This window comes from Siniperca chuatsi, linkage group LG5 (assembly GCF_020085105.1).
Source record: "Siniperca chuatsi isolate FFG_IHB_CAS linkage group LG5, ASM2008510v1, whole genome shotgun sequence".
NCBI classification, from domain to species: domain Eukaryota; kingdom Metazoa; phylum Chordata; class Actinopteri; order Centrarchiformes; family Sinipercidae; genus Siniperca; species Siniperca chuatsi.
In genome coordinates this window covers 26623769-26643767 of record NC_058046.1, presented here as the reverse complement: position 1 = coordinate 26643767, position 19999 = coordinate 26623769, and the positions used below count along the sequence as shown (strand labels likewise).

The following is a 19999-nucleotide window of genomic DNA, read 5'->3' as shown; positions in this document are numbered from 1 at the left end:
GTTCCTTGAAGAAGTGCCTGGCTAACATGTGCGTAGGAAATACTTTTGGTGCACGAGTGGAAAATTTTGAAAAGTCAGACTGGATGGCACATGACTGGCGACCTATCCAGGGTGTACCCCGCCTCTCGCCGAATGTTAATGGATGGATGGCTGGATGGCTGGAAGGATGGATGGATGGCACATAAAATCAAATAATAACCAAGAACACCATTATTCTGCAAATTAAACAAGGACCAATGTATCTCTCATGCACAATGAGCAAAAATGTGCCTAAATGTTAACATACAACAGAAAGTTCAGTTACAGTGCTGTATTTATTGTTTGTTGAAAAACATATGATGAACATCTTACATTGACATAGAAATATGGCATAAAATTAAATATATAGACATATTTTATCTGTATTTCTAATTTTATTTTTCTCAAAAGCAAATCTACTTTGGGTGATATTACAGACATACAGTGACACGTATGTTTTGTCATTCTAGTCAGAGATCTGTTAGTAGACCAGCTACTATATGTCCTGAGATTCGAACACTTCTTATGTGCTATTTGCACATTTACACATTTCATTTATAGTATCGTCATTGTTTAATTAAAGACTTAAATCAAAGTCTCCATTAATCTCACAAAAAGCAGCTGTCTTGGTTTACACTCCTCTGAGCAGGTAAATACTTTGGGGCCGCGGTATAAAGCAGTAGGTTTGTCTAGTGTCACTAAAAAGAAAATAAGAAAGACAACAACAGAGAAAGGAAAAAAAAATATGATCCAATTTCAGGTCATGTCTCTTAACATGCAATGACACAATATAATCGTATTAAAATCTACAGAAAACTTCAGTCAAGTTTGATTACCTGAGAACAAGTTGTTGCTTTGGACCAACAAGTTTTTCTGAAAGTTGTTCCTACTATTTGAATGCAACATGAATACATCATTCAGTCCCTGAAAACACATGTATGCGACATGTAAAAACACATGCTTTTCACACACCCTGTGTGTCTCTGCTTTTGTCTCAAGCCTGCTACTCAGTTCAGTATTATCTGTTATATTATATATTATACACTATTTAAACAATACCTATCTAAGGCTGAACAATCTTCTCAACTTGTAATTTTCCTGAAAGAAAAAAATCAAAATCCTGTCTATGGATATTTGGGTTCAAAAAAGGGATAAATTGCGCCATGAAATCAAGCGACTCATGAACATTGAGTTAAGGTCATTTCAGTTCATCATGTTGTTGTGCCACCTATCTGCAAAATACTATCAACTGCACAGAATTCATATGTGCAATATAAATTTGGTTGAAACTTCACAATGTGTTCAAGAGTTATACCAATTTATGTCAAATAGGCCACAACTACAAGACTCTGGCAACCAGGAAAATTGTACTACATATGCGGCTCACCCAAATTTATAACGTACCAGATTTTGTGAAGATAGGATAAATTGGTAGAAGTGGCAAGAAAACATTTAATGGAAAATCTGTGCTGGCACTCATTAATGTTGGAAAACGGAGAGACCAAGGGGGAAAATGGCACCCAGTCCTCATGATTCAGTAGACATGACCCAAAACAAAGTGCTTCATAAATGGCCACATGATGGCACAATTAGATACACATTGCCACCTGAATTTACACTAATTTCATTAATACCTATAAAGTGTTTTTTGAGATATCCTGCTAATGAAAAAACATGCAAACAAACAGGACCAAAAGCATAATCTGTTTGTTGGAGAACAGCAAGTGGGGAAATTATGTGCACAGATCCCATTTCAACAATCATCATATGGGTATAAAATGTATTTTGGGTCTTAAGTGTTTTAGTGGCTCGGACAATGTGCTGTATACTCATGGCGTTGTAGCTTTAAACCTCATGTCATCTCTGCAGCTTTCATCCTGTCTGTGCCATCATCACATTCATTACCACAATGAACAAAAAAACAATAACAAAATAAGAAGAAGCTTTAAAACATAAAAACATTATATCACTCAAGTCCATGAGGCAGTTCAATAATCAAGACTGTCCATAACCTCAACACAGGCACAGTGTGATGGTCCTGGGTTATGGTTGTGACTGTGTTTGTGGTTGAACCATGTCTGTGAGAGGTGGAGGTGTGATGGGATACACAGGAGTGTTATATTCTGTATAAGCAGGGGGAAGATCCTCAGGCTTGAATCCCAGCTGAAATACACAGGAAGAAACACAAAGTAAAAAAATTAAATACCAGGAAATACACATTGAAGTAGATGTTATGTGAATTATTTTTGCATTGAATTCAGGGTTTTGGGGACAGGAAGTGCTGAAGGCAAAATCAAAATGGGACACAATCTGATGCATCCTGGTCTGGCTAGTAAAGTTTTCAGTTTTGATCTGTCATTGAGTGGTTTTGTTCCAGAATCACCTCATTATAGGAAGGTGGGGGCCCACAGTAGACAGCAGTACTGTATTGTGGTGGTGTGTGGAGCTCCTGGCTGTGTTGAGACACCCTGTGGTGGTCTTCACTGTCCTGCTGTGACATTCTTCTAGGGTAGGGGATGAAATATATCGAACGAGGGCACCCGTCCTGCTCACTGCGTCTCCACGCCTCCCTCTCTATATGCTCCTCCCTTAAGCGACTGCACGCCCTGCAGAAGGTCGTGCAGAACATGATGGAGAGGCCGAAGCCCAGGATGCCCAGGAAGATCCTTGAAGAGGAAGAGGAGGAGATGGGTGAGAGGAGGATGAGAAAGATTGAGATGGGTGCAAAACAGAGGAAGACAGAGAGAGTGTGGGAAATGGTTTGAAGGTGAGAGATAGATGAGGATGATAGGAAAGAGAAGAGGCAATGAAGGAAGTGTCAATGGGAAGGTGGAGGAGTGAAAGGAAAGAAAGGGAGGGAGAGGGAAGTGGAGGTAGGCAAAAATTAAGAAGAAAAACTTTCTTCAAACACCAGAGCAAATTCACACACACACACATACACACACACATTTGTTTCACTATCCCTGTGGGGGACAGTCATTGACATAATGCTTTCCTTAGCCCCTTACCCTAACCTTAACCATCACATCTAAATGCCTAACCTTAACCCTGACCCTAACCCTAACCTGATTGCAACCTGAACCCTAAAACCAAGTCTAAACCCTCAGAAAGCTGTCTCCACTCCCACTCTGACACAAGTCCCCATGGGTTGGTGTGCATTCAGGTTAAAGTCCCCACCGGGATATAAGAACAAGAAACACACACACATACATACAGTATACTGTATATACAGTATATATGGCCTTACTCTGTCCAAATCCATTTGTATTTAAAAAGACATTATTGATGATGAAATAGTTATGCCTTTTAAGTTATAATGATTTTAAATGTTGTGTTTAGGGTCCTGGAGATCCCGGGTCCTCTTAAGAGCTAAAAAACAGACTGTACTAGTTTTATCATTTTATTATATAACATATTATTATACTGATGCTATTTTATTGGTTTTATGAGAAGTGCTTATAAAAATAATTTTGAACTGATGACATGTTTCAGGGTTCCACTACAGAAAACAACACATTACTTCTGTTTGGGATCTCAGAGACCCCAGCTGTGATTGGTGTTGACAGTTCTTTTTGCACATCGCAACCCCTCCCAAATTCCGAATAAGTTTATTTGAATTTCTGTTATTGGAATTTTACTATAGTTTATTCATAAGAGGTATGACACAGACTTAGACCTCTCTAGGGTTTAACTGACCCAGCTACATCACTATGTAGGATAATAAACTATACATTTCTTTCTCTGTGAGTGACTTTTTGTCAAAGAAAAAGAATACTATATTTGTAATGCATAGCCAATATAACATATAAAACATGAAATATGTCCTTACTTAATGTAAATACAATTATTTGTGGTCATTTCCATATTTCGTCACTTTCATCAATAGTGAAAGCTCAGTTTGTGGTAAAGGGCAGGGTTTACACTTTCATACTGTTCAGTTTTAACAAGGTCAGATTTTTCAATTATTATCAATCTTACGCAGTACATGCAGCTGTCGGGTCTGTGGGACCACTCAATGAGGAAGTAAAGCCAGTGTCAACAAAACAAAAAATGGTTGACTTAATTACCCAAGAAACTTGTAGATGAAAAGAAATGTGTCTTACTCTAGAATGGGAATGTAGTGAGATGACATCCTTAGAGCTGTGTGGATGAACTCTTGATGGACCAAAAATGGAAGTGGAGTCAGAAACCACAAACCTGAAGGGGAAACAGGCAAAACATTGCATATTGATTTTGCCATCAATTAAATGTTTTATTTGTCTAAAAAATCCTCTGTCCTTTTATCCTCTATAGCTGCTTAACTTTATAGACTTTAAACATGCTTGTCTTGTACACTACTTTATGGTAGGCCCAAGTTGATGCCCTCTTTCTGGATCAACAGGAAAGTATACTTTGAACTTAAGACCCATAAATGTTTTGTCCAAGACACCATGATCCAAGAATATTTTATTGCCTGTCTCTACTTGTAGGCGGACAGATAATATAGTTACGGAAGCACATCTGTTACAGGAAAACAGTTTATCCTGCAGTAACCTCATAAGGTTTACTGTCATTCAATCTACCTGGTTGGGGTTATTACGCAAAGATATGATGATTACATTTGCTCCACTATGGAACACTGTGGAAACCTATTAGGCGATCAACAGGAATATTGAGGTAATAGTGTATAAGGAGGTCAGAGGCATCGATATCAAAGCCTGACACAGCATAAGATGTGGTCTAAATTGAATTTAGCATAAAACTCTTCATCTCATAACTCTTAAGCTATGTAGACCATTTAAAAACCCATTGGATTACCTTGCCACAAAGCTGAGAAGAGGGCTGTTCACGAAAAGTAGATGTTTTGGAGATGCATTGTTTTCACAGGACAGCACAATTAAACTGATAAGGTAGGCAATCAGGGTCATATAGTTCCGTCACATGATATTAGTCAACAGATAGATTATTGCTTTGATTCACTGCTCATGTCATTCATATCAACAGCCTCAGATTAAAACCCGAAACTAACTAAAACTAACATTTCCCCTATTTTTATTCTGACATAACAGACCACATAAATCACGAGAGGCGGGTGAGGTCAAAATTCACAACACATGTTCAGTGAGCATATTGGAAGAGGGGCCAGGTCTGTAAATACTGACTAAACAAATAAACAGCTCCTAATATGTTTCATTTGAGATACGTCATAATGAGATTAAATTTGATCAGTTTTTAGTAATCGAGTAGTAAGTTTCATTAACAGGAAGCAGAAGAAGACAGACAAACTTCAGGCTCTTACCTCCAGTCCAGAGACGGCTCTCCTCAGGTGTTTTACTGGGAGAGTAAACTCACTGGAGCAGAGTGCAGTTTCTATTGTGGGTGTGCTGATGAGGGGGTGGTGCCTGGCAGTGAGTGCAAAGCCCAGCATGTATATGAGTCCCTGAAACACCTTCAGAAATTGAAGTATTATTTGTTATATCAACGGTGTGTTTAAGCTTGTGCTAAGCTCATACACAGGTGTTATGTGTATGAATATATGCTCACATATATGAATGTATGCGTGTGTTTTATTAGTTGGGTGGTGTGTTTTATTAGTTTGTGTTAAAGGTCCATCAGAAGAATTTATGGCAGCATTAGAAGATTTAAAATAACAGCTACCTTTCTCCACAAAGCCTCAGCTGAGAGGTAAATTGCCTTAGAAACAAGAGCAGCAGAAGAAGAGCAGTAAAATAAATTTTTACATAGAGATTAACCAGAAAGATTAAAACCTGCAGGAGAGAGAAAAAAAGGCTACAAGCCTGTTTCCGAATTCAAGAGCACCTTTATCTTGAGGCTCCTCCATGAGCATAGAGTATTGGTGCTCCGGAGTCAAAGCAACAGTTCAGACGGCTGCTAAAACACTTGTAAAGCCATGTATGCGTGTGATTGGTTGAGTGCTCATGCCACTTTGACACAGTTAGCTTAATCTGGGTTAAAGCATGGATTCATGGGATTTTCTTTGACTAAATTAAAGCGTTTCTTCTATAATTTCATTCATTGTTTTTCACAGGCGCTCTACCATTTTGAAACAGGCTAATGGCGCCTGGATCAGGTTTAAAGTTGGGACACTTGCAAAAGACTGAGACAGAGAAACTGTCAGAATTTAGATATCCTGAGTTGTAGTCCCCAGTATGGGTCAAGCTCCAAAACCCCTGCATCTTACATTTACCATAATGCAAGTTAAAGCCTGTCTTACAAACTCCACACACCATCCCTGTTTGTCAAGCAGGCTTTCTGTTAAAAACTTGTAGTCTTCAAATCCAAGCCGAGATAACCCCTGATGACATCACTATGACATCATCAGAGGTTATTTTCATACACTTGACAAATGTCCTTCAGAGCACAAGAGTATATTATGCAACTGTTGTCATTGGCAGAATAGTACTCCCCTGACAAGTAAAGTGATCTTAATGGAGTTTCCCTTTAAAGACAAATACTCCTCCTTCTTGTGTTTGTGTGACTGAATAGAAACACAGGTGAAATGACTATAAACACCACAAACCTGGAAATTTTATCTTTACTACTGGCAAAGTGTTTCACCTACTGATCAGCGGAATGAAACGGTACAAAGGTTATATCCATATAATTACCAGGGCTTAACATGCAAGAATTACCAATATTACTATAATAACAATAATAGAAATACAAATGGAAATAAGTCAAATTAACTTTATTGGTCCAATATTTAATTCAACCAACACATATTCTCTTTACACAATAACAGAATTGCTATGAATCCTATCCCACAAAACAGGGATTTTACAGTAGCATAAAATACTGTGTTGAATAAACCAAAGACTTTTTGGTGACAACACATTACTTTTAGTGCACTTTCTTTTGACATCTATATGAGAATTTCAATAAAGTTAAAAATGCTACCAAGAAGGACCAGTGGTGTCAGAATTTATATTTATGTTCCCAATATTGGAAACTCAAACAAACAAAAACTGTATGTGCTCTGATCTTACAGCAGTGTGATGTTGAGTTGTAAATCAGTTATGGTTCAACAACCCTTACCCCATGCAAAAATCTAACTAGTGCATTAGGGTAACTTTTGTTACAAACAATTGTTTCAGAATTCATTCAGGTGTAGCCGTTTCAGATATTCCAACATTTTGCAGTATTTTTATGAAGGCTGGAGGCAGTAAGCCTTCTTTCTCTAGAGGGACTGTCCAATCTTTTTTTTTTTTTTTTTTTGCTTTTCATGTTAGGTGAGGAGTGGTCTGGTACCTAAATATCTGAGAAAAATTAAATATTCACTTACTTACTTCACACAGGAAACACTGCACTCATCTTCGAACATCTTGAAAATTGCTGGTGAAAACTCACACAACCCACTTCACCCAAAACAAACATATATATACAAACACACACTGACAGTTCTGAGCACAAATGTTTCGGTGTCATGAATATTGCAGATTGCTTTGAAACACAACAATGAGGAATTGATGTTACCTCCTCAAACCTTATGGGGGGAAATCTACAATTACTTCTCTTTCTTTACTTACTATCTCTTTGAACCTGTGAAACACCTCCAATGAACAGCACTTAGGCTGTAGTTTACAGAGGTGGCAGAAAGTCATTGTTTTGCAAGTCACAAGTAAGTCCTAAGTGTTGGTGCATAAGTGCCAATTCAGGTCAGTCAGGTTTGGGGTAATTAAGATTTTGAGATGACGCAGGATCCAAATGTTTTTGATTGTTGGTTATGTTTTGTTTTTTTAGTCTTTACATTTAGCGAGGCTAAGTCAGGAGTCACTGAATTTTGTCTTCAATTAAAAAGTCATTAAATTTGCGATTCATGTCTGACTCCAAGAGATGCTCCAAGTCTTGTGAGTCGCATCCACGCCTCTCGTAGTTTCTGCTTTTAGCGACATAATTGTCCAATCTAGGCTTTTTTGTTTCCCCTGGAGCTACAAATCTTCATGCACGGCTTTGTGGCTGTGTTTGTTCAGCCAGGCCTGCAGCAGGGGAAGGTTGGTGTCCATCCAACGGATGTTATCCTCAATGGTCTCATAGGTCTGCCGGATACATCTCATCTCTGAGCCTGTCTCCTCGGTCAGGGAGCCAAAGAAGTTTCGTACCTGAGCACATACAGGGTAGGTAGACTTAAAAACATATCCAATATTTAACCTGACTTCCACCAATTCATGTAATAAACAAGCTAACCTAGAGCAGCAAAGTTAATTTTGTGCAGTCAGACTACATCTATAATTACTAAGTGACAAATTCAGATGAACATACTGTATTCAGCTACTTAGAATGCCCTCTTGTTGTTAAAAGTAGTCACAATGTTGTTTTATTTTGCAACCAGTGCTCAACAGATCAATTTACTGCTGTTCATGGCTACTAATCATTTTTCACATTTGAATCAGTGTTTCTTAAGAGTTTTGTTTTTGAGCTTTTCATTTAAATTAGCAACAAAATTACAGCAAAAAAAGAAAAGACAGGAGACAAAGAAAACATGTGGGACATAGACCCATGAGTGGATTTACACTTATTTACATAGATAATTAATGAGATTTTTTTTTTTTTTTTTTTAGATAAAATCTTGGGGCATCAGCACACACTTTCTACAGACAGACATAAGTAATGGAAGACCAAAAGTGTGGTCCATAATGGACACACAGCCTTGCTTACCTCATCTATCATCTCCCTGGTAGAATACTGGTTGGTCACCCCAGTCACCATGTATGATATGGAGTGAGAGCCCAAGTCAAACCTGTGGCATCGAAGTAAACAGAGACACAATTAAAAATTCTGAATACACAACTCTCCTAACATTTTGTTGGAAAAACAAGCATTCTAAGGCTCTACATATTTAAGCTACTAACAAAAGCTAACATATGGGGTTTTTCAAAAAAAGCTGTTACTGACTCCTTTTAAATCTTGAGGGAATCCCATTTGGGTCTTTCTTATAACATGACAGCCTAGCAAAACCCTCAACTGTCAGCAAAAATACTGAAATTTAGATGCATGCGATTTAAATATCTACATGACTTTTTTGACACTGAGTTATTTTAAACTGCAGTGAAGCTTGATTTAACAAATATTTTACTAACATGAAGCATTTTTGGCATACATATAGTTGCTAAACTTTAAAATTAGAGAGGAATGTATAGTATATGCATGATGGGGCTGACTGACTTCTTAATCAGGGTGTGCCAGTTGGCTCGGAGGAAGTCCCAGGCCAGTTTGTAGCCACGGGGGTTCTTGCTGACAGAGACGACCACATCTGGGAGGTCCTGAGTCTTCATCACCTCGCCGTGGAGGCTCTGCTCCATCATCCTGCAGACAGCAATAAGGGTAAAAGGAGAAAAATAGAGCGGAAAACAAGAGGAAAGAGGATAATGAAAGGGCAGAAAGAAAAGGAAATTGAGAAATTAGGGGGAGAGAGTCGGAGAGTATAAAAAGAATGGGAAACATGCTTGCAGAAGTGCTATATAATGTACCCACCACTTGAGCTTGTCCTGCAGTGGGCTGACAGCCATTGCAGTCTTCATGCGGCTCTTTGCAGACAATTGCAATGAATGGCGGTACTTCTCAAACAGGAAGTCCCACCCCTCTGGTGTTCGAGCTCCAATCACAAACACTGCCATGGTGATGTCAACAGGCAGGCTGAAAAACAAAGAGTTCAAAGTTCAGTAACAACTATCTGAAAACTTTTCATCTCGACATATAAGTGCTTATCAATATTGAAAAAGTGCAGCTCTGACTACAGACAGGTTTTGTGAGGAAGACTCATAAAGGAAACTGTTGTCGTGCTATTTAGGACTACGACCCCTGACCTCATGTTGCCATCGGAGTCCTTCCACTTGTTAAAGAGCTGGGTGGCTTTGGTCAAACAGGGAGCGTAGTTCCTGACGCAGGCGAACAGCAGCAGGTAACTCCTCAGCACTCGCTCAGACACTGATCCAGAGTCAGTCCACTCCTGCCGATCAATCAGACCCCGGAACAGATCCACAATGTAGCCCTGAGAAACACATGCAGTCAGTGTATGAATCTGACAGGGGTTGTCAGTTAGACATACTGAACATGTATGTTCAAATTTTGACAATTGATTAACTGTTTTACTAATGTTTTAGTTTTAGTAATTTATAAGTAAAAGTTTCACGACACTATAAATCGATATTATTTGATGGTTGGATGTAAGTAAACAATTGACTCACTGGTGTGTTGTCAATTAATCTTTTAGAAAGACAGATAATTAAGAAATTACAATTTTTAATATTGATTATTCCATTAGGACATTTATGAACAAAAAAATGACTTCATGTATATATATCTATATATATAGATATATATATCTATATATATATATAGATATATATATAGATATATATATATATATATATATATATATATTCGTGTTTTTTGACTGTTTTTTTTACTGACAAAATAGTCAATTAATCAATCAAAGACATGTTGAAAATAATTGTCAGTTTCAGCCCTACATCTATACTTAAAACCTTTTTTTTTTATTAATGTGTAAACTATAATCATTTACAAAAGAAAATAACTAAAATAACAAAATTAGTGATAAACTGAAAATAACCATTCATTTTGATTATAAAAAAGGATAAAGTTTCAATTGTATGTTACTGAACATATTCAGGTTCTATGCCTGAGGGGAATTTTGCTTTGTTTGAACTGCCAGAACTTAAAAGGAGCTCTTTGCTTATACAACATGTGCACAGTCCATTGTTTTTCAGGCTCTTTCAGTACTTCCTTGTGGAGAGTTTGACCTCTCATATTACTATGGAGCAGGTTTTACATGAGTGGGTCCCTGTTTAGTTTTTCTCGTGCACACACGCGGGTGACATGATACACATTCCTCCCAATGGTTTCACACTATGCCACAGGTGGCGGTAATGGGCCAAGAAACGCAGCAATGCGCCAGCAAGGGCAGGGATGAAGATGACAGCAAGCCAGTTAACATGGATGCAAACGATGCTGGATTTAAAATACCTCAAATAAATCGGCTTTGCAAATGTTTTGAGCAAGGAAATGCATTCAACAAGTTTTTTTAGACCTCAAGCATACACACAATAAGTTCTGGTGAGTAATACTGTAAACATAACTTTTGTTTGTTTACAAGAACATTTCATATTTACGAGCTTTAAGAACGCATTTCTCTCTTAATTTCATTGCCTAGGTTTTTCTGAGTGCAAGACTTACTTCTCTAAACTGTAGACTAGTGCAATCTGAGCCCATTAACTACCTTGCTCTACTCTAAGGGGGTGTTTAAATCGACATTTTGGATTTATCATATTCATAGACAAGCTTTAGAGTCCCAAAACCTTTTAAAGCAGTGTGACAACATGAACCCCCATTTAGAGTTCAAACTGTTTCAACCTTAAGACAGACCGCTATGCGAGATTTTGCATTGCATTTCGCATTTTATTGACATACACGGAATACTGTCCGTTTTGTGATGTGCCATGAATGCTGCCTTCACTAACCTTCATCTGGTTCTCCAGAACAGCCATGTCTCTCTTCTCCATCAGTTTGTAGAGAGGTACGAGCTCTCCAAAGCCCTGAGTCACGGCCATGATCTCAGTCTCTCTGGACAGGTACAGAGACAGATCCAGAGCTGTATCCAGCCTCACCTTCCCTATACTGCAACACACACGACAGGCTTCAAATCAACACCATGCAGCAGTTTTGTCCATTTTAGGTTCATATCTTAAATTTTTACCACTTTTTTACCACAAAGTTGGCCAAATGTTCTTTATGGGATTTGTCAGCGTGATTAACATTTTACTTAGAGCCAATCAGATTCCTTCACTAAAACTAGTTATTGTGTGGTGCAGGACAAAGAGCAGGTACAACTGTTATTATCTGATTTTTAAACAGACCTGACCAGCTGGAAGACATTGTGGATGAGGCTGGCGCGGTCGTTGCTGGTCAGAGCTGTGTGGTTGTGTTGCAGCAGTTTGATAATGGAGTTCCACCCCTCGCCTGCGTAGTGGACCATGTAGTAGCCGTTCATGTCCACATTGAACTTCACCCAGTCCACCTCCTCCGGCAGGTACAGGACATCTGCATGGAGGAGAAGTAAAGACAAGCTTTGAAGTGAAGAGGACTTGTAGAATAAAAATGTTATGTATGTGGATAAAGGATATAAATATAGCAATCAAAAAAAAATCAGCCTCATCACACTGAGCAACACACTTACCAGTCTTGGTCTTAAGCAGGAAACGGTGGATGGTGTTGGAGGCGCTGGTCATGTAGGTCAGCGGGATCTGCCACAGGAATCTAATAAAAAAAATTAAATTATGAAAATATAAATGATCAAACTATTTAAGATGATAAACTTAAAATTGGTAGTAGTATAAAGAATGACACCGTGGCTTTAAAATATACTTCAAATGCAGTTAGAGGGATCAATGACTGATACTGTACACTCATTATCTGCCATAACACTCTTAATCTGACATTTTACCCTTCAGTGAGGGAGGGGTCGTCTGTCTTCAGGTACCGCTCCTGACTGAGCCTGACCTCACGACCTCTGACCTCCACAGTGACCAGGGGGAAGCCCTCCTGCAGCGTCCAGGTGTCCATGATGGCCCTGACATCAAGCTCATCACCAGAGTACCATTTCTGCGTATGCACACACACATCACACATTTAGTAATGATTTAACATCATAAACAGTGACAGATTTGTAGCATTGTGCCATGGACATGAGAGTATAGAAACATTTGGGAAATAGAGAAATACTGAATTTGTATATTAAGTAGCAAAGTATCATGTATGTAAAATAGCAAAAAAAGAAACTGAGATTTCTGCTGTGAACCATAAAAGATTTACATACATGAAATTCCACTAATTAATAATTTAATTAATTTAATCATGCTTTCTGAGCTTAATGTAATTGTAATTACTGGAGTTTGCTCAGCCAGAGTGCTTTGTTGAACCTTCTTGCTACAAAGCATGAAGACTTACAGAGGCTCCAGACTGGAGGTCGCGCTTGGTGCAGAATTGTTTGTGTTTCATTCGGCCTTCGTCCAGATCATCTGAGTTGCAGATCTGGTTGGGAGGCGCATAAAACGTTAGCAGAGAATCATAAACAGTGCTAACACTGGCAGACACATTTAGCAAACAATCTTAAACACACCAGGTCCCAAATGATGTATTTACAACTGTTCTATTGATACTTAAGGGTTAGGGAGGGTGTCCTCCAAAAAAGATTCGCAAACTGAAAATGGGAATGTTTTAAATCTTATAATAGATAACTGGGACACGCCATATTAACTACTGAGACAGGGTCACCCCATCAACAGGCACATTCTGAAAACTGGTCAGTTTGACCAGATGTTAACCATCATGCAGAAGTATCCTGGCCAAAAGCATTAGTTACATGTCTTATTTATTAAAGCTGACTGATTTTGGTTTTCAAATCCCAAATTTTCAGCATGATTTTCTAACCTCCAAGTGACCACCTCACTAAAATGGATTGGTATTAAAATTTAAGCATCGTGACAGTCGACAAAACAAGCACTGTGTATACTCTGGGCTTTACCAGTTTAACAGTGAATGACTTATTTTAAGCTCTAATGTAACTGTGACACCAAACATTGCAGTGTATCCCTCAACCACTTAGGAATACTCACACACACACACACACACACACACACACACACACACACACACACACACACACACACACACACACACACACACACATCACTCACATTAGTCAGGCTCTCCCACAGGTGGCTGTTGACAGTGTTTTGGTAGCTATAGCGCTTGAGGTATCGGATGATCCCAATCTCAAAGGCCTCAGGAGTCAGGAAGTCCCGCAGCATATTCAGAATACATGCTCCCTAAAACAATAAAAACAAAACACAGGCATGCTGAAAATGAACCATCTAAATACTTTCTGTTGTGTGATTATTGCACACCTTTTCATGAGTCTACTTTTTCCCAGAAAACTGAACAGTTCCAATATCCAAGTGCATCAACACCAAATGGTTGGACAGAATGAGGCTGACCTTGTCATATGATACATCGTCGAACATCTCCTGGATCTGCGTGGGGTTTTCCACGTGGGTGGAGACTGGATGGGAGGAGCTGAGGGAGTCTACCTCCATGGCCTCGAAACATTTCCCCAAGAAGAAGTCATCCTGGGAGAAAGAAAGTGTGTTTACAGTAACACACTCATCGCAATGTCGAAATAATCCACAAATACTGTAGTTTGAGGTTGTTTTTATGACTCTTTGTAGTCATATCTAACAAAAAGCTGATGGCATAAGAGTTATTCAGCTAATGTACAGTATTATACTTTTGTACTACACAGTACCATTCATATCTTTTTTGTTATGACAGTAAACAATTTCTGAATTTAACTTGGAGACACAGAAATCGAGAGAGAGTATGAATAAGAAAAAGATGCACTGTACTATATGGCAGACTAGAGGATCAGGCTGATCTGTATGCTCTGACCGCTCGTTCACACGTTCTAACTAAGATACAAGTCAGTTCCCTGTGCTCAGCTCTCACCACGTGCAGCTCTGGGTAGGTGATGTCGAGAGAAACAAACTCCATGAACTTGGCGAAACCCTCATTGAGCCACAGGTCATTCCACCACTCCATTGTCACCAGGTTCCCAAACCACTGGACAGGCAGGAGAACATGTAAGAACAGCTTCATTTGCAAGAACAGTGTTTAACATACAAATGCATCTTCACATTTAGTCCTGTTAACCTGCACTAAAGACTCTGGATGTAACAGATCTGTAACTACTGTACTGTAGTGTACTACGGTACTGTACAGCTTGTAGCATGAGACTGCGGCTTCCAACTTCAATCCTCGACCCATAAAAGTGAAGCAAGTTTTCTTGTACAGAATGATGAACTTTGACACCAACTAGTTATTTTTAGTTTCCAAAACAGATGTAGGCCAGCTACCTGGTGTGCGAGCTCATGGGCGATGACCTTGGTGATACCCAGTTTGTCTGAAGCTGAGGACTTGACAGGGTCGAAGAGGAGGCCCGCCTCCCGATAAGTGGTCAGCCCCCAGTTCTCCATCGCACCTGACTGGAAGTCAGGGATAGCAGCCAGGTCTGCAGGGAACAACAGCAAGCACATAAATACAACTAAATATGGTACATTCACGTCACCTGCTGGTCAAACTAGTCTCTTCAATTCTCCTTTGAAATATGTACTAACACAAATCATTTTTTAGATGTTAATTATTGTCTGTACGTATTGCCGTTTTAATGTGTTTAACAAAACTTCAACTGAGCCCCCCTCTCTTTATTTCTTTTTTTTTTTTTTTTTTAAATATGTGTACTTTCCTACAGCCGTTCATTCAAGAGTAGACAAATGTTTTATCTATTCAGGGCACAGAGCACTTGCACTGTTAAATGCCTAACTTTAAATGTACATATGTAGTATATGCTGGTCGGTCAAAGTGACCTCACTCCAAGCAGTAAGACATGAGATAAGATGTGATCCTGGATGTCTGCACAAAGGACAGACATTTGCCATCCAAACCACACAATTTCCACAGACGAATGAGAGATCACAAACAGACACAGACCTGTGACTTTGACACACTGTTTTCAACGGTTAACAGGGTCAGAGGTCATTAATGCTAATTCTGCCCTATGGCATTTCTGGCATATGGCATTAACATGTCTTTTCTTAAGTAGAAAAAAAAAAAGTACATTAAATCATTAAACTCTCACTAGCTTAGTCAGTTCTTTGTCAAGTCAAAACAGAAAACTTAATTTTGCAAAATAAATACTGCAGCTACTGCTACTCAAGTGGCTACGTCTTAAAACATGGTAATAACATGTATTTCCACTGACCCTGTTTGGGAAGCGGGTAAGGAATATCAAAATAGTCATCGTAGAAGTCCAACAGCTTGACAGCAGCATCCAGCGCAAAGGCTGTCTGGTCGATCCTCTCAGGTACAGCGTAGACTGAAATCTGATGGTAATCAAAGTAAAGAACTCCTCAGTATTAATGTTACAGCAATATGTTACGTTTTATCAATGGATGCATGTTGTTATGTGACACTTTCAAATGTATACTGTACTGTATACACTGACGAGGATGTCTCTCCAAAATACTTTAAATTAAAAATGTACAAATATTTCTGTATACACAGTTTCTGAGTGAGAGAACTAAATGATGGCATGGCCAGCATCTGTTGTCCTCCTCACCTTGACACCGTGCTGGGTGGTCTTGCTCACAGACAGGAAGTCAGACACAATGTAGGCCACCAGGTAAGTGCTCATTTTTACAGTGGTGTCAAAATGATCCTCAAGCAAACCGCCTGGCAACTCCACTGTTTTTACCTGAGAAACACAGGTGCGTAGTGATAGAAATGAAGAAAAGAAACAGGTCAATTACAATTGGAGTAGGGTGAATTAGTATCTTTTTAAAAATCAGAATGCTTCTTTTCTGTGTAGTGCGCTTCATTATTAAAGTTCAATTTTGTCAACCAGTTCTTATTTATAATTATTCCGCACTTGTACTTAAAACAAAGTAAACTGATATTGCTGCATTCATGTGTACCTTGGGCATGTTGGATATGGTTATGTGGCGTGGCTCTCGTATCATACGTATGGTGAAGTTGGCTTTGAAGGCGGGCTCGTCAAAACAGGGGAAGGCTCCACGAGCAAAGGTGGCTTCAAACTGCGTGGATGCCAGAACCCTAAATATGTAAATAAATAACAGTCAAAAAGTTATATTATGTTTAACATAACATGATGTAAGAAGACTAAAAGGATAATTAAAGCTGCTATATGTAGCATTTTCAAAAATCTATAAAATCTAAGTTTGTTGCATAATTACCATAAACAAAAGAGACCTTCATCAACATTAATCATAGCATGTCTCATACTTGTGGTACTGTTGGTAGTGCTGTGAAAGTTAAGACTACATTTCCCATCAACTCTGGTGCTTCCAGTTGCATATTTGTCTGGACAAACAACATCATCACATGAGCAGTATCCCGTAATATCCAACGAAAAGCAGTTAGAAAAGCAGACAATCTTGTCACTCTTGATTTATTGCATTTACATTAAATCTCAAAATAATGTGGGACTGATTCAGTGATGTTAAAATGCTACATGCAGCTCCTTTGAAAGAAACATAGAAAAATAAGTTATTCGTGCTCTTACCGGACCTCCCCACTGCTGGTGCGGTAGCTGCTCTTGTAGAAACCGTGAAAGCTGTCAGACAAGTTGGCAGCAAACTCCAGCTGAACTTCATACTTCCTACCTTTGGTCAGCACCGAGTCTGACAACAACGCAAGCTGGTGGAAAGGAGGATACTCCAACACCCGGAGAGGCCTCACACCTTCAGGCGCAAGGAGCAGCACATTGGATATCTGCATCTGCTTGGCATGGAGAACGATGGTGCTGGTGTCTTCGTGCACGTCCAGCCGGATACGAGCAACGCCTACAAAGTCGAGGGTGGTCAGGTTGGGGTGGATGGTCAGGTCATAGTGGAGGGGGGAGATGGTTTTAGGAAGTCTCATGTGCTCCCAGGGGAATGGCTGGCCATTGGTGGCTATGGGGACGACCTTGGCTTGGCCTTGATTTGGCAGCTGTGCTCCTGATGAGGAAGGAAAGGGAACGAACAGCAGCAACAGGAGAGGAGCCGCTAACATGGTGACAATGAAAGCAGGAAGTTCTTTTCACCTGTAATACAAATAACATAAATGCATGATTATGTTCAGAAATACTTTGGCTTGTACATTTTCTACATTTTATTTAAATAACAAATCTTATTTCCTAAGGACCAGGGATCACAGACAGTTCTTACAGAACACTCAAGACTGACTTTATTGCCCACTGAGAAAGCATTTAGCATCACATTTCTTAGGCGTAGGTGTCACATTCTTAACATGTATCTCATTTTTCTAAATGCTCAGTGATAGTTGAATAGTTAATCAAACTACTGCTACGCAAACACACAGTAAATAAGACAATGACAACGCACAAACTGACTCTAGAACGAGCTGGAAGTGCAACACTTTCGATTCCACACATTTCCATTTATTTATGGTCACAAATCCCTATCGAAAAAAACCCTCATATTTCACCAAAACTGAGAATGGTATATCTTTTTTATCTTACATTCTTAACATCAGTCAACTGAGTACTATAATCAACTTACCGTGTCGTCTTCTGCACGCCGATTTAGTACAAATAATTCAAGAGTGAAAGTGAAACAGACGAAGGAGGAGTTGCATGCTGGGAGAAACCAGAGGAAACGTCCACTGCGTTAGATACCCTTCAGGTCATTCAGTGTAACTCCAATACTTGCAGCTGTGGTGACATGACTGTAAATTTGAGATAAGATGATTTGTCATTCCAGGTCGTCTTGTCATGTCTGCAGCTTATACAGACAGTCCAGGAAATATGAAAGACATGCGAAACGTTTTCACGACCATCAAATAAGAAGCAATTGTATCACTCCATGGCTATAAAAACGTACCAAAGCGAGAGTGATCATGTATTAAAGTAGGACATAGAGGGAAACATCCACTGTGAACAGGAAGTTCCGTGTTGTTATGATCTGCAATGATATATTTCACCACTAGAGTGTGCCATTGCTTTGATTAACTGTTTCCTTTGGGTTCATGTCATTTTCTGTCTGATGATAGTCCAGTCGTACCTCATATACCAATTACATTTTACTGAACTAAATGAATGAATTGAATTGAGCTTGATTGACTTAAATATAACATTACAAACATATAAAATAACTTTATGTGATCAAAACACTAGATATATATTAAAACTATATTCCATATACAATACAATTCCGTCAGAACATAAATAACAATACTTACATGGTCCTGTTTCAACGTTTTTAGGCAAGTATGCAAAATGACTAAGACCTCCTTGTCTGTGCCTATGAATAATGGTCTAAGATCATTTGATCATTTGAGTTAATGATACTTAAAAATAAAACTATGGGGAACAAGGGAGAAAAGGAGAAATATATTATAATTTCAGCATTTTTATAAATACTACTTATGGGGTACAGTACTGGAAAACAAAACTGAGGTTTGGGAAAAATGGTGTTAACAATATTCACATTCTGTATTGTCAGCATTGTTAACAATACTGATATTCTGCAGAATATCAAGTAAGTATATAGAGTTATAATATACTACCAACAGTGTGGGGGTACAGTACAGTAACTGTTTTGTTTCCCAGTACTGTACCACAAAGGTACCCAGTATTTACAAAAACAGAGGATGATTTATTTCTCCTTTCCTCTAAAATGGTCAGTTGTTACTCCTTTGCTCACCATAGTCTTGTTTAGTTCCTCTGTACCTGTAGCAGTAGGAACCAGTAAGTACTTTATTGGTAACTAATGCATACAACACCAGGGTTTATTGCAAAAAACTTTCTCCTAAACCCAATTGTCCCATTTTGGCCCATCCTCAGTGAGCATCAGCAAAACACACGGGTCAGTTCAAAGGTTAACAGTCAAAAGAACATAGAAAATAAAATTGGGATACATGACAACATAGCAAACTGTTAACATTGTCTTACACTAACAGTCATGTAGTCAACTAAAATGTTAAAAGTTCTGATTGCTTTTTCACTATATTACACAGTGCTGTGACATTTAAATTCATTATAAAATGAAATAAACTGCCTTGAAATTTGACCATTTTGTTTCATGAACATTATATTTCTCAGGTAAAAAAAACAAACCAATAACAAATTACACTCTTTTATCTATTATGTTGTTCTTAAAGTAAAACAAAACATGGAAAAGGTCCAGTTTTATAATAATCTAAGTGGGAGATGGTTTCCTTGTTGATCAAAAGTCACACCTGTAATCCATGTCAACATGCTGACACTTTATAATACAGCCTGCAATTTACAGTGTAATTTCGTTGTATGAATCAAGTACCAATAAAGTACTTAATGATACTTAAAAATAAGACTATGGGGAACAAGGGAGAAAAGGAGAAATATATTATA

General features: G+C 38.6%; 2 protein-coding genes across 3 annotated transcripts; both read right to left on the bottom strand.

Annotated features, from left to right (window-relative positions):
- Positions 1–295: 295 nt before the first annotated feature.
- Positions 296–5518, bottom strand: si:dkey-283b1.6. 2 transcript variants are annotated; one of them, XM_044195380.1, is made up of 4 exons: positions 5297–5518; positions 4122–4215; positions 2402–2684; positions 296–2181 (listed from the first exon to the last, which is right to left on the bottom strand). In XM_044195380.1, exons 2-4 carry the CDS (start codon positions 4148–4150, stop codon positions 2062–2064), a joined length of 432 nt encoding a protein of 143 aa, XP_044051315.1. In that variant the 5' UTR covers positions 4151–4215; positions 5297–5518; the 3' UTR covers positions 296–2061. The 2 variants fall into 2 exon arrangements, with proteins under 2 accessions (XP_044051315.1, XP_044051316.1); XM_044195381.1 differs by having other exon boundaries at positions 4816–5334.
- A 1172-nt stretch (positions 5519–6690) lies between these two features.
- Positions 6691–18533, bottom strand: erap1b (endoplasmic reticulum aminopeptidase 1b). The gene is made up of 19 exons (XM_044195296.1): positions 18171–18533; positions 17171–17692; positions 16563–16701; positions 16208–16342; positions 15851–15971; positions 14946–15100; positions 14539–14652; positions 14031–14162; positions 13731–13862; positions 12982–13065; positions 12479–12636; positions 12212–12291; positions 11892–12075; positions 11496–11652; positions 9822–10006; positions 9490–9651; positions 9181–9321; positions 8674–8755; positions 6691–8117 (listed from the first exon to the last, which is right to left on the bottom strand). Exons 2-19 carry the CDS (start codon positions 17659–17661, stop codon positions 7947–7949), a joined length of 2823 nt encoding a protein of 940 aa, XP_044051231.1. The 5' UTR covers positions 17662–17692; positions 18171–18533; the 3' UTR covers positions 6691–7946.
- Positions 18534–19999: the final 1466 nt, after the last annotated feature.

Bases quoted from the DNA above. Each gene is read 5' to 3' on its own strand.
- si:dkey-283b1.6 (XM_044195380.1), bottom strand. From the start codon at position 4,150: ATGTCATCTCACTACATTCCCATTCTAGA. The intron at 2,685-4,121 runs GTAAGACACATT...TTCCTCTTCAAG, and splicing joins CACTACATTCCCATTCTAGA to GATCTTCCTGGGCATCCTGG. The intron at 2,182-2,401 runs GTGATTCTGGAA...TGTGTATTTCAG, and splicing joins CCCCACCTTCCTATAATGAG to CTGGGATTCAAGCCTGAGGA.
- erap1b (XM_044195296.1), bottom strand. From the start codon at position 17,661: ATGTTAGCGGCTCCTCTCCTGTTGCTGCTGTTCGTTCCCTTTCCTTCC. The intron at 12,637-12,981 runs GTAAGTCTTCAT...GTGCATACGCAG, and splicing joins ACCTCCAGTCTGGAGCCTCT to AAATGGTACTCTGGTGATGA. The intron at 8,756-9,180 runs GTCAGTCAGCCC...TCGATGCCACAG, and splicing joins TGGCACACCCTGATTAAGAA to GTTTGACTTGGGCTCTCACT.